General features: G+C 53.3%; 1 protein-coding gene across 1 annotated transcript; it reads left to right on the forward strand.

Moving 5' to 3' along the window:
- Nucleotides 1-5,049, forward strand: RNF187 (ring finger protein 187). The gene is made up of 5 exons (XM_016210626.2): nucleotides 1-11; nucleotides 1,998-2,625; nucleotides 3,705-3,797; nucleotides 3,963-4,184; nucleotides 4,762-5,049. The coding sequence occupies exons 1-5, from the start codon at nucleotides 1-3 to the stop codon at nucleotides 4,762-4,764; spliced, it is 957 nt and encodes a 318-aa protein (XP_016066112.2). The 3' UTR covers nucleotides 4,765-5,049.
- The last annotated feature ends 6,664 nt before the right edge of the window (nucleotides 5,050-11,713 follow it).

Raw genomic sequence — 11,713 nt, forward strand, 5'->3', positions numbered from 1 at the left:
ATGGGGAAAGGGTGAGGGGCTCCCATGCTCTCTGAGCCCACCACTCTCCCTGCAGCTCCACATGTCCATCAACCCAAAAGCTCTTCAAAACCTGTCCTTTTAGGTGTCTGTAGCAGCTTTGTCCCACAGGCACAAATGATTAAATCACTAACCGTTGTTGATAGATTCAACCTCCAGGCCCCCCACACCCCACCCCAAGGTGAGGGGGTGGGACTGAAATTTCCAACCCTCTAATCATTGGCTGGTTCCCCTGATGGGCAGCCCCATCCTTAGGAGCTTTACAAAATCACTGCATTCACATAACAAAAGACACCTTTATGGCTCTTATCTTGAGGAATCCAGGGGTTTTAAGAGCTATATTTGAGATGAAGATCAAATACATACGTATTTTTATTATAAATCACAACATCACAACCACAATGATTTCAAATTGACCTCTTAGTAGTGATACCAACCAATATGTGAGTCCATCTGCCTGTGCACACAGGCCAAAAGAAATGCACCAGCAGGAGTTTGCAGTGTAGAAAGAAAGAAATTTGATATTAAATTGGCCAACCCAGAGACGGGGAGCTAGTGCTATGAAAGACTCCACTCCCTGATGGTGCGTAGGTTACAGATTATATAACCATGGCTTAGGGGTTTGAGGTGGTATTGGAAACTGGTTGGTTGTTTTGGCAGTGGAAGGGAACCAGGTGTTAGACCAGTGGAGTCAGACTGGAGACCTTAGTTCAGCAACCTCAGTACTTGGGTTCTAGAAAAAGGTCACCGTTACGGTAACACACCTGTGGGGAAGAGCAGGCCGGGAAAGGAAGAGGGAGACTGCACTGGATTCTTAGAGGGTTTTAAGGCTGGGGGTTTAGGGGAGGTCTTAAGGGAGGGCCTTAAGATATTCATCAGCTTTCCAGATGAGTCCTTTCAGGGTCCATCTCCACTGAATTGGTTGGTGCCAAGGGCTCATCAGTCAATGGAGCCGGTCCTGAAGTCAGTCATGGCATGGATTGGTTTTGCTGCTTGTCTGGGCCTGAAGCTGAAACACAGCTGAGGCCTAGATATATTTGGTATGAGTCAGAACCTCATTGTCCTGAGGGCTTAATGCTTAAGGGCTATTCTCCACCACCTCCCCCTATTCCTCCTCCGGGGTGGGGGGGTCCTACTGCAGGACTAGTGACAGGCCAGCGGAGGAAAGGGTCAGGGGAGGGTCTGAACCACGTGACCAGCTAGCTATATGCTAGGGGAGGAAAGGTTACCCTAGGAGCCGGGTCCTTGGTTTCCCAATTTTGCCAGTTGCTAGGCACCCAGGGCTTTGTGCCCTGGTGAGCTTCTGGCCTATAGTCTTTGCTCTGCTCACGTCTGCCTACCACATTCACGGTTTGCCAGTCACATTTACGACTTCCATTTGGTGCACTTTAAAGTCTGTATCAGATTTTTAAGAACTCACAAAACCAAAAAGCAATACTTCAAAAGGTTTTGCACTTGTATGGGATAGCAAATTCATTTTTAAAAATTTTAAATCATGTAGTAGTAAACATAGCGATTTTTTTTTAAACTGCGTTCTTGGTTGTGTTCAAAATAAAAAGATTGCTCCTCCCCCAAACTCTGGTTTTTCCTAAAGAAAAGCTAACATATCCTAGGGCCTGTATCCCTGGGATGCCTTGGACACTTTCGTTCAGAATCAATGGATTTGTCCTCCCTGGGGGCAGCGCCCACAGTCCACCGGGTGGCGCGCAGGGCACCGGGCGTGTATAACCGTGGTTCTAGGGAGGGGCACGCAGACCGTCTTCCAGCACCTGCCCGCACCCCGAGCCTGCCCGTGTGTCGCGGCCGAAGGGATGCTTTCTTGTGTGGCGGGGATGGGGTGGTGGAGCGCTTGCCGCTCAGGTCCTAGCAGCTGACAAAATACTTTTAAATGCCATGCAAATAATAAAACTTGGCTTCTCTCTCGCGCCCACAAGTCACTTATGGGGGAAGTGACAATCCCTGTAAGATTTCGTGGCGAGACTCCGTGGGCGGCCCATCGACCAGAGAGTGAAGCGCCGCGTGGACAGCGGGGGTCGTACACCGCTGCCAGGACCCTGCGTGCGGCGTCCTGTCGGCCCCGCCCCACGCATCCCGGTCGCCATCCTTGTCCAGGTCCAGCGCAGTTTCCGCGCTTCGCATCCGCGTACCGGTCCGGTGACGCGCTCTTCAGCCTCTCCGCCCGCGCCCTCCCCAAGGGTCGCCGCCGCCGCCGCCACCCTGGCGCTCCCTGCGGGCCCCGCCGAGGCCGCCTGCGCCCTGTGCCAGCGCGTGCCCCGCGAGCCGGTGCGCGCCGACTGCGGCCACCGCTTCTGCCGGGCTTGCGTGGTGCGCTTCTGGGCAGAGGAGGACGGGCCTTTCCCTTGCCCCGAGTGCGCCGATGACTGCTGGCAGCGCGCCGTGGAGCCCGGCCGCCCGCCGCTCAGCCGCCGCCTGCTGGCGCTCGAGGAGGCGGCCGCAGCACCCACACGCGACGGCCCGGCCTCGGAGGCGGCACTGCAGCTGCTGTGTCGCGCCGACGGGGGTCCGCTGTGCGCCGCCTGCCGAATGGCGGCGGGGCCTGAGCCGCCGGAGTGGGAGCCCCGCTGGAGGAAGGTGCTGCGCGGCAAGGTGCGCAAGGGCGGTGCCCTGTGCCGCCATCCTCTTCGCGACCCGGGTCCTTGCCTCCGGACGGCGCCCTGACCACCCTCCCAGCCCTCCGTATGATGCCCTGTTCTCAAATCCGCTCCCCCGCCCCCAGATGGTGCTCTCCTTCCCATCCCGGGGAGGTGTCTGTGGGCCTCCCCATCCCCTCGTGCCCATCCTTTCCTCTTTGGCCTGTCTTTCCTCTCCCCAACCCGCAGATGGTGTCCTGCTGCCGGTTCTGCCCCTTTGCCTAGTTCCCTAGGCCTTACTGCCCTCCTCCATGCATGACGTAACCCTGAGGCAGCCTTAGCCCCCCATGGGTGAACCCTCTGAGGCTGTCTAGCAGATAAGGCCCCTCTGTATTCCAGTACCCCCCTACCCCCCCTTCTCACTCCCTCCTAGTCCTCCCTGAGCCTCTCCGTTTACTGTTCTGGTACTTTCACTGCATTACACATGGTACCTGACCCTGCGTGGAAACCCACCAACTGGCAACCCAGGGACCTGCCCTTGCGGGTTATGGGTGTTCAGGGTCATATATGAGAGAATAAACAGCCAGTCAAACTGTAGCTGGGCTCTCCTCCTACTGGGGGCTCTTCCCACCTACCCAGCCAGTGTACATCAGTGCCAGTGCCTAGTAGGCCCTGGGTGTGGCCGAGCTCGCCCTATGGGGGTTATGTGCAGGTTCTTGTGGGATTCCCAGAGTGACCCTGCCAGGGCCATTCCTCCTGAAAAGGATATGGTGACTACTTTTGGCAAATATCCACCCCTGTGCTAGTGACAATAACACTGGGAAGCTTAGGGGACACTCATGTCCAGTTATAAGGTTAGATTTTTAGCACAAGATTTTCTATGAGGCTTTTTCCTGGAGCAGGCTTAGTGGGGTCACTTAAGACCCCTCTGGCACCTGCAGCCTGTTAGCATGCATCTGGCCACAGTGGGGCCTTCTGGATAGTCAGACATTTAGCGAACTCAGGAGGTGCAAAGTCCCCTGCATTGGGCTAAGGGAGAGGTGTCCTAGACCTTCAGGTGTGGCCGCCCACCTGGTAACCAGCATCTCTTCCCAGGAGAATAAGGGCTCTGTGGAGATCATGAGGAAAGATCTGAATGATGCTCGGGACCTGCATGGCCAGGCTGAGTCTGCTGCTGCTGTGTGGAAGGCAAGTGGGAGTGGACCTGGGTCCGTGGGAATGAGGGGACATTCCCTTGGGATGGAGCTCAGCCCTCTGTAGCAAACCTTCTCTCTTCCTTGAGGTGGACATGGGGCTAGGGTACTGGGTGCAGCCTGAGGACACAGGTGTCCTTCCTTGCTGTCCACCCTGCAGGGACACGTGATGGACCGCAGGAAGAAGGCCTTGACCGACTACAGGAAGCTTCGGGCTTTCTTTGTGGAGGAGGAGGAGCGCTTCCTGCAGGAGGCAGAAAAAGAGGAGGGGTCCCCCGAGGATGAGGATGCTGACCCTGCAGAGAGGTTCAGGTCCCTCCTGCAGGCCCTGTCGGAGCTGGAGCGGAGGCACCGCAACCTGGGCCTCAGCATGCTGCTCCAGGTGGGCCCTGGCCCCATTTTGAAGGCCTTAAGCTACCAAGAGAGGGCTTAAGGCTAGGCCTGGCCTTCGTTTGGGGCTGGATTTCAGAAATGAGTAATCCAGCAGACTCCCCAGCCTCTGTTACTGGCAGTGTTTCGTGAGGGAGGACTGTTCCACATTATTTGAAGCACCAGGCCCCTGTCCTACCCTAGCGCTCTACAGGCAGGAACTGGCCATGGGGTCCAGGAGCACAGGGTCCCCTGGAAAATGATGGCCATCTGACCTTCGTCCTGCATGTCCTCACACCCTATGTCTAGGGTCTTGCCTAACCCTTGAGGCTCTGGGTCATTTATATCCCCTCTGATCCTGAGCCAGCAGCCCCCATCCTTCCCTTCTCTGGGCAGGGAAGTGTCATTTCACTCAGAGAATGCTTGTTATCAGCTCTTGGTAGGTGGTGGTTTTGGGTGATGATTGTGGGAGGCTTGGCTTCAGCCTTGGGGAGCTGTCTGTGGCTTGTGGAACTGGGGCATGGTCACCTGGGTTTCAGGGCAGCAGCTCCCTCCTCTACCTCTCTCCTTCCCTGTCTGTCTTCCTGCAGTGATGCCAGGTAGAGGAAACTGGTTCGACCCTGGCCCAGCCTCCAGCAGCTCCTCCATCCGCCTCCTTTGGGACCCTGGAGGGTCTTCACCTAGGCGAAGACTGGGCTTCATACCGTAGGTGAAACCTTGGGTTGTCCCCTGAGCAGTGTTGGTGTCTTTTTTTCCTCGGGTGTTTGTGTTTTTGGGCTATAAAAGCCAGCCTCACTGTGGAGACCTGAAGCAGTGGGAGGCATCAGTAACCCAAGTGTGTCCTGTCCTGTCTCTTCATAAAGATGTTATTGCTGCCACTGAGTCTCTTCAGATCTGCCTGGGGTCTCCATGACAACTGTTGTTGTCACAACTGGCAGGTGGCTGGGTTGTCCAGACCTGGCACCCACCCCCTTTAAACACTGCCCGTGATGGGCTTATTCTACCTAGGCTTGAAGACTGCTGTCTGAGCATTGGGCATTTGGGGTGGTCATCAAAGGAAAGGGAATCCCAGGGCGCCCAGATGGAGAGGGTGGACAGGTAGGTCAACCTGTCACTCCTGTTTGAGGCCCCGACAGCTTGTGTCCCCCACAAACCAACCACAGCTCAGTTTTTGTGTGCAGTAATGGCCCCTGGGTTCTCCTGGGTCTGGGAAGTCAGCCCCCTGTATACCTCACCTGCAGCTATGTTCCCTGTGTCTCCCAGTGTGCCTACTGGCTGTGCTCATTTCTCCATCATTGTCCCGCAGGAGCAGGTTGGCATGTTGTCAGTCTCTCTGTGCCCTTGGCTTCCCTTGCTATGTAGTTCCTCCCATAGACGAATTTAGCAAAACCCATGATTTAGTGGCAGCGTCATTGTGTAGATGAATTCAAGAGACAAAAATGCCACACAGTGACAGGACAAGGGGTCCCGGTGCATTGGCATAGACATATTTAGGCTCCCTTGGGCTGTGAGTTGCCCCGAATTAGTGGCTTTGTGATCAATGGGCCATTTAGATGTGGATGCCACTGGCTCTGGTTTGTGAGTTTGGAGCTGGCATTTCTGGAGCCAGGGTCAGGGTTTGCTCTCATCTCTCCTCCCTCTCTACTCCACTGCCCCATGATTGGGTGGGGGCTTCTGCAGGTGGGCCTTCTCTTTGATAGCCCCCCACCTCCTGCCCTCACCAAGCGATACTGGGGAGCTAGCCCAGGCTCCTGCCCACCGAGTCCCAGATGCCCGTTAGGAGGCCTGCCCATTATTCCCCTCTCAATTGGAGACTCAGGTGCAGCCCAGAAAGGTGTTGCCCAGTGGTATTGGGGGCTAGGGATAGACATGAGGTCCACTGGCACAGACTTTCTGACAGTGGTAGACATCTTTGCTGCTCTCACATGCTGTCTATGTAAGGATGACTGGCGGAGAGATTATATATCAGAGACAGAGTAATCATCTTGTCAAACCAAATGACTTTGGCTAAATAACCTTAATAAATAATCCTGACCCCTCAGATCAGGAGTTAGTACTAGGGGTCCCCTCTGGCTTCTTCCAGGGTCTAGGGGATCCAGGAGGAAGCCACCTGCCTTGTGTCCAGTAGGGAGCGCTGACTTGGGATCCAGTGAGGCCCGGCCGCCACCTCTGAGTGTATGGGCAGTGAGAGCTCTGTGGCAGCCTGTTTATTTATGAGTTCATATATTCAGTACTGAGGTGCAGTCCCTCTACTTGGATTGTCAAAGCTCAGTGGGAAAGTCGTGAGTATTTGAGAACTGCAGCCCATTTTCAGTTTCAGAACCGTAGTCCAAGGGGAGCAGAGACAAATGCTGAGGATTGTTTCACTCTCAATGGAGATGTTAATGCATCATGTTATGAGGAAATACTGACACCCTTTGAGACTTCATGTGGAGACTTTGGTGAGCTGCTCCAGGCAGAAATCAGAAACCCAGGTGACAGCAAGGTGTGAGTCAGGATGCCATGTGGGGTGTGGACTGGGGCTGCCATTTGGGAAAGTACCCTGAGGTCAAACTAAATACATGTGGGAGTCAGGCCAACAGGAGGTTAGGAGGAACCAGTCCTCAAGACCAGCCTTGCTTCCCACACCATATGCAAATCCCAGGGTTTCCCAGAACCCCACTGGGGCTTGAGAATTCACTATAAACACTCCCAAAGCTCACTGAAGGCTGTTTGCTCATGGTGATGGTTTATCATGGGGAGAAGAGACAGGTTAATGGGCTGCAAACCTGTCCTAGGGGGCAGGAGTGCTACCTGCAGGGAAGATGGGGCAGGCTGCTCTGCAGACCTATTGACTGATGCCAACCCTCTGGTCATCGGTAGTAGGGTGTCTCCTCCAGCTCTGCCTGCCCTAGGGAAGTGGGGTCACAGAACACAAGAACTACCTATAGTAGTTTCGTGGGAACACTGCCATTGCTTTATTGCCACCAGTGGACAGGTTGGTGCTTGGAATGGTTTCCACAGGTGAGGTGGTTGGGCATACAAAAAATGCCTTTTCAAGGGTCCCAGGGCCAGAGTAGCAAATGGGTGGAGCAGAAGATATTTGCAGTGGTCCACACCGAGACTGCACAAGGAACTCCTGCAAATCAGAAAGAGCCCACAGCAACTGGGGTGAAAGAATACAGGACAGGGTATGGTGGACAAGCAGGTGGGAAGAGTAGCTAGAAGCCCAGGGACAAAGGGTCAAACATGTTAAACCAGAGAAATCACATACCTGCTCCTGGCTCTGCACTGCTGCTGAGTTCTGCAGCACAGCTGCCAGATGTCAGCTGATTTAGGGTTTAATGACCCTGGACCCAGGGGACCTACTCCCTGAAGTTCCAGTTGTAGCCCTCTCCAGGCCCACTGGGAATGCACATGTGGGTGTACCTGTACACAGTTTTAGAGAAAGCGAACAGAGACGCAGATGTTCCTCACTGGTGAAAGTGGGAGATCAAATGGGGAATGGAGGCCACTGAGGAGGCCTAACCCCGGGGACACAGGTGCTGGACTCTGGAGCTGATGGCACCATGCTGAGACGAAAGTGAAACAACAGCACTATTTATGTAAATTTAAAATGCTTGCACACACCACAATTCACAGTTGCAAGAAAATATTGACAAATGGAACCCATTAGGATAGTTACCCATGGGGTGGGGGAGGAGGTTGAATTGAGGGTGAACTTTTTCTGGGCTACTTTGAGACTCCTCAAGAGGCTGAGTCAGCCCCCACCCCACCACAATGTCCTTTCCTTCTCTGGCCATGTGGGAGCCCAAGCAACAGCATCCTAAAAGGCCCTTGGCCGGGTTGGTCCCCTTGCCAGCTCAGCTATTTTCACTGGTGGTCCACCATCATTTCTTGGGAGGGCTGGGCCTGGGAAGGGGTCTGGGGCCTCAGACAAACTAGGTAACTGAACACATGACTAGGACCGGCAAGTTCCTGCAGGTTAACCTGGGGTGGAGGGGAGTAGTTTCCCGGCCTGGAGCCCCATCTGCCCCAAGTCAGGTGGCTCAAGGCTGAGGAGCCTCCTTTCCTAGAGGGAATCTCAGTTTAGAGATGATTTAAATGATACACAGATCCCATATTCCTTTTTCTTTATAAGATAATATTTTGGGCCCAGAGGTTTATTAGACTTCCATCCCTGAGGAGGGATGTGGTAGTGAGCCACTTCTACTTCACAAGCCTTGCAAGTATTTATAAAACCACTTAGGAATGAAGACATCTACGTTAAAACACTGTTATCAATCAGATGTCAGCTGATTTAGGGTTTAATGACCCTGGACCCAGGGGACTTACAACACATCAAGTAACAAGAAGAATTAAACTTTAACAGGACACAGTAGCAACCTCTAGTTTTGTTTTTTTACAAGGCAGTTTTGCACAAATAAGAGTGGGCAGATTTAAATAAAACAGAAAATGGAACATGTTGGTCACATATATAAAGACTCCTTGTGTCCTCTGTTGGTCAAACAAGACTGTCCTCTTGTGAAAGTTTTCTCTCCCACACCTTGGGTCAGCCACCGAATTCGTTCTGTGACCAAAAAATGGTGTCTCTCCTGACCAGCACCTTTGCTGGTTGGCTCTGTGGGGGGATTCCTTTCTTTAAAGACTTTAATGATGGCTGAGCTCGGGAACACCATTCCTTTGTCTACCGAGACCCAGCGGGCCTGCGGGGAACTGGAGACAGAGCCGGGTAAGCGCCGCTATAAATAGTAAGGTAACACTCGTGGGCTAGGCCAGCCCGCCTTGGGCTCCTTTCCCAGCCCCACGGGGGCACCACGCGCACTACTTGCACACTCTGGGCCACCAGCATCGAAGGAAACCAAGGCGTGAGTGGGGGGACGTGAGGAATGTCTGGAACAGAAAGGCACCCGGCCCTCGTACACGTCATCTCTAAGGACCGCAAGCGCCCAGCTCGTGGAGAGCGCTGCGCTTTGTGTTCTGCTGCCCGGGCCCCTGTACAAAAGTCCAAGTCTTGTCTGATTGGAGAAGCCGCAGCCAATGGGGCTCATATGCTGCAAGGCTCCTCCATCCCATTGGTGGGTGCAACACGCAGCGGCGCGCTCCGCCACTATAAAGGTTGGCTTTCCCAGCCGTGGTCCACAACGCTGCAAGCAGGCCGCCGGGGCCGTCTGCGGTTTGATGAGCTCAGCAAGCTCTGGGCCGTGTGACCATTGCGCAGATCCGCGTCCTGCGTGACATCCAGGCTGTGCCATGACACCAAAGACTTCAGAGTCATCCACACAGCCAGGAGCGACCTGCTGATGTGTCTCCTCTTTCCTTCTCTCCTCAGTTCACTGTCGTTCCTTATCTCGTTCAGCTGAGGTCAGTAGTGAGACAAGGTTGGCACACGAGCTGGCAATGGACCTGGCTTTTAAGAACAGTGTACACATAACCGTTGGCGCCTGGGCCAGGGCAGCCAGTTGTGTGCCTCAACCCTCTGAAATAATGCTGTGGGGTAGGGGACATGGTTGGGCATGTCGCAGCAGAGGTATGGAATGGGTTCCCTAGGATGTTTACTTCCCGCGGAAGGGGTGCTCTCTGGGTCCCTCTAGGAACGAACTGCAGACAGAAGTCATTCCTGGACAAAAGCGTGGCTCAATGATGGATTCTGCTGGGCTCTACCTTCCTATTGGTTCACATAGGCCTTTCCCACCAATGCTTCTTTCACTGCCCCCCATCTAGAATATAAAACTCTCAGCTCCTGATGGGATTTAGGACATGCTGCCCCAAATCCAGCAGCTGGGCATATTGAATACCTTGAGCCGAAGTTGAGGAAACACCAGACGCAGGAAGGTCACTGACCTTGTTTTTCACCCCTGAAACAGGCCCTAAACCCTCAAATGAGAGGTGCCCTCCCTATACCTGGTAGAAAGGAGTACCCTTATCTGTGAACACAAAAAGGTCACCAAGAAGAATCCTAACAGGCCATGCTAAAATTTTCCCCGTTCACTATACCTCACACTCTGACCTGTCACAGTCCCTCACGACTGACCACTATTCAAACACTCAGGCCTAACTCTCTGGGCCTGCATCTCCTTATGAAGGCCCCAGGTCCAGTTAAATAACTTTGTAGGCTTTTTTCCTGTTAATCTATCAGTTTAACTTTCAGACCCTGCCAAGGACCCTAGGAGGGTCAAGGAAAACCTCTCTTGCCCTACCCTCAGGCTCCTTCTTTTCCAAGGAGGTAGGCCTGGCTCTGGCCTGAAGGAAGTCTGGCACTAGTGACTCCAGAGGTCAGTCCCCTGTGCAGTCAGTGGGCCTCATTGGGGTGAGGGAGGCAAAATGAGGGTAGGGAAAGTTTAGGCTGGAAAATGTGTGAGCTTCCAGGATGGTCTTTTGTGCAGAAGGGGCACAACTGTTTTTAGAAGGATGCAGAAACCATTGTCCAGGTCGCCTTCTTCTGTACTGCTGACCTCCAGTCCCTGGTCACCCAAGGTGTGAACCCTTCTGTAATCTTCCCCTCACTTGTGACCCGTGTTGGGAGGTCCTGAACTTGGACAGAGGCTAAGAGTCTGTAGGCACCTGTTAGCCAATGCTAGGAGTTAGCTAAAAAACCTAGAAACATGAGACAGCTCGCCAGCCTGTGAAAAAGTGGACTTTAAAAAAAAAGAGTAGTTCCGGGGCCTTGCTCCTCCTGCCTCCTGGTTTCCTGGGCCCCTAATGTTTCACCTGTTCTTTCTCCCAGCCAGATACCCCTTCTGCACCCTGTAGTTTAGCAAGTTTCAGGTCCAGGTACCCAAAACTTTAGGTACCTGGACCTGAAACTTACTAAAAGTTTTGTGCTGACCTGTGTGTGTCTCATTAGTGGGCTGCTAGACTGCCCTACGCAGGTAGGTTTTGGCCTTTCTTCCCCCCCCCCCCCTTCTCTCTTTCTTTCTTTCTTTCTTCTTCCTTTCTTTTTCATTCTTTCAACAGTTGCTTAATTTTTTCCTGCATGACTATTTTCCCCCGTTGCCACTGGTCCTGGTTTTGCATTCTGCACTTGTCCCTCATCCTAGTGTAACAACACTGCCTTCCACATGCTTTTTAGGTCTCTGCCTCTACAATGCTCTTGCAAATATTTATGCCTTCCAAGGGCACTGTGAAGTGACGCTTCCACACATAGTAGAAGCTCAGAGATATCATGTGACTCATCAAAGTGGCAGAGCCTGGGCTGATTAGGGATATCAAAGGCCTCTGCTACACATGTGCACAGAATCCCAGAGGACCACTGCTTCTATGTGCTCGAGCCATAGACGTGCTTTGGAGACCAGCTGAGGCAATTGGACCAAGTGGGGCATCTTAAGTCCTTACTGTGAGCTCAGTTTAAGAGCCAGTATTCTGAAAAAACATCTGCCAGCCTGAGCGATTCCACTGACACTCGAGGGTGGGGAGAAAATAGAGAGAGCAAAGATGTTGAAATGCCCCAAAATAAAAAATACCCATCAGAGTCCAGCTGTAGGCTTCCCAGTGAAATTCTGGTGGCATTGAGGGAGTCAACTTTCTCGGCAAGTTTCAGGTGAAGTAAAAAGCAAGTGAACT

The sequence above is a fragment of the Miniopterus natalensis genome, chromosome 4 (genome assembly GCF_054644295.1).
Source record: "Miniopterus natalensis isolate mMinNat1 chromosome 4, mMinNat1.hap1, whole genome shotgun sequence".
Classification (NCBI taxonomy): domain Eukaryota; kingdom Metazoa; phylum Chordata; class Mammalia; order Chiroptera; family Miniopteridae; genus Miniopterus; species Miniopterus natalensis.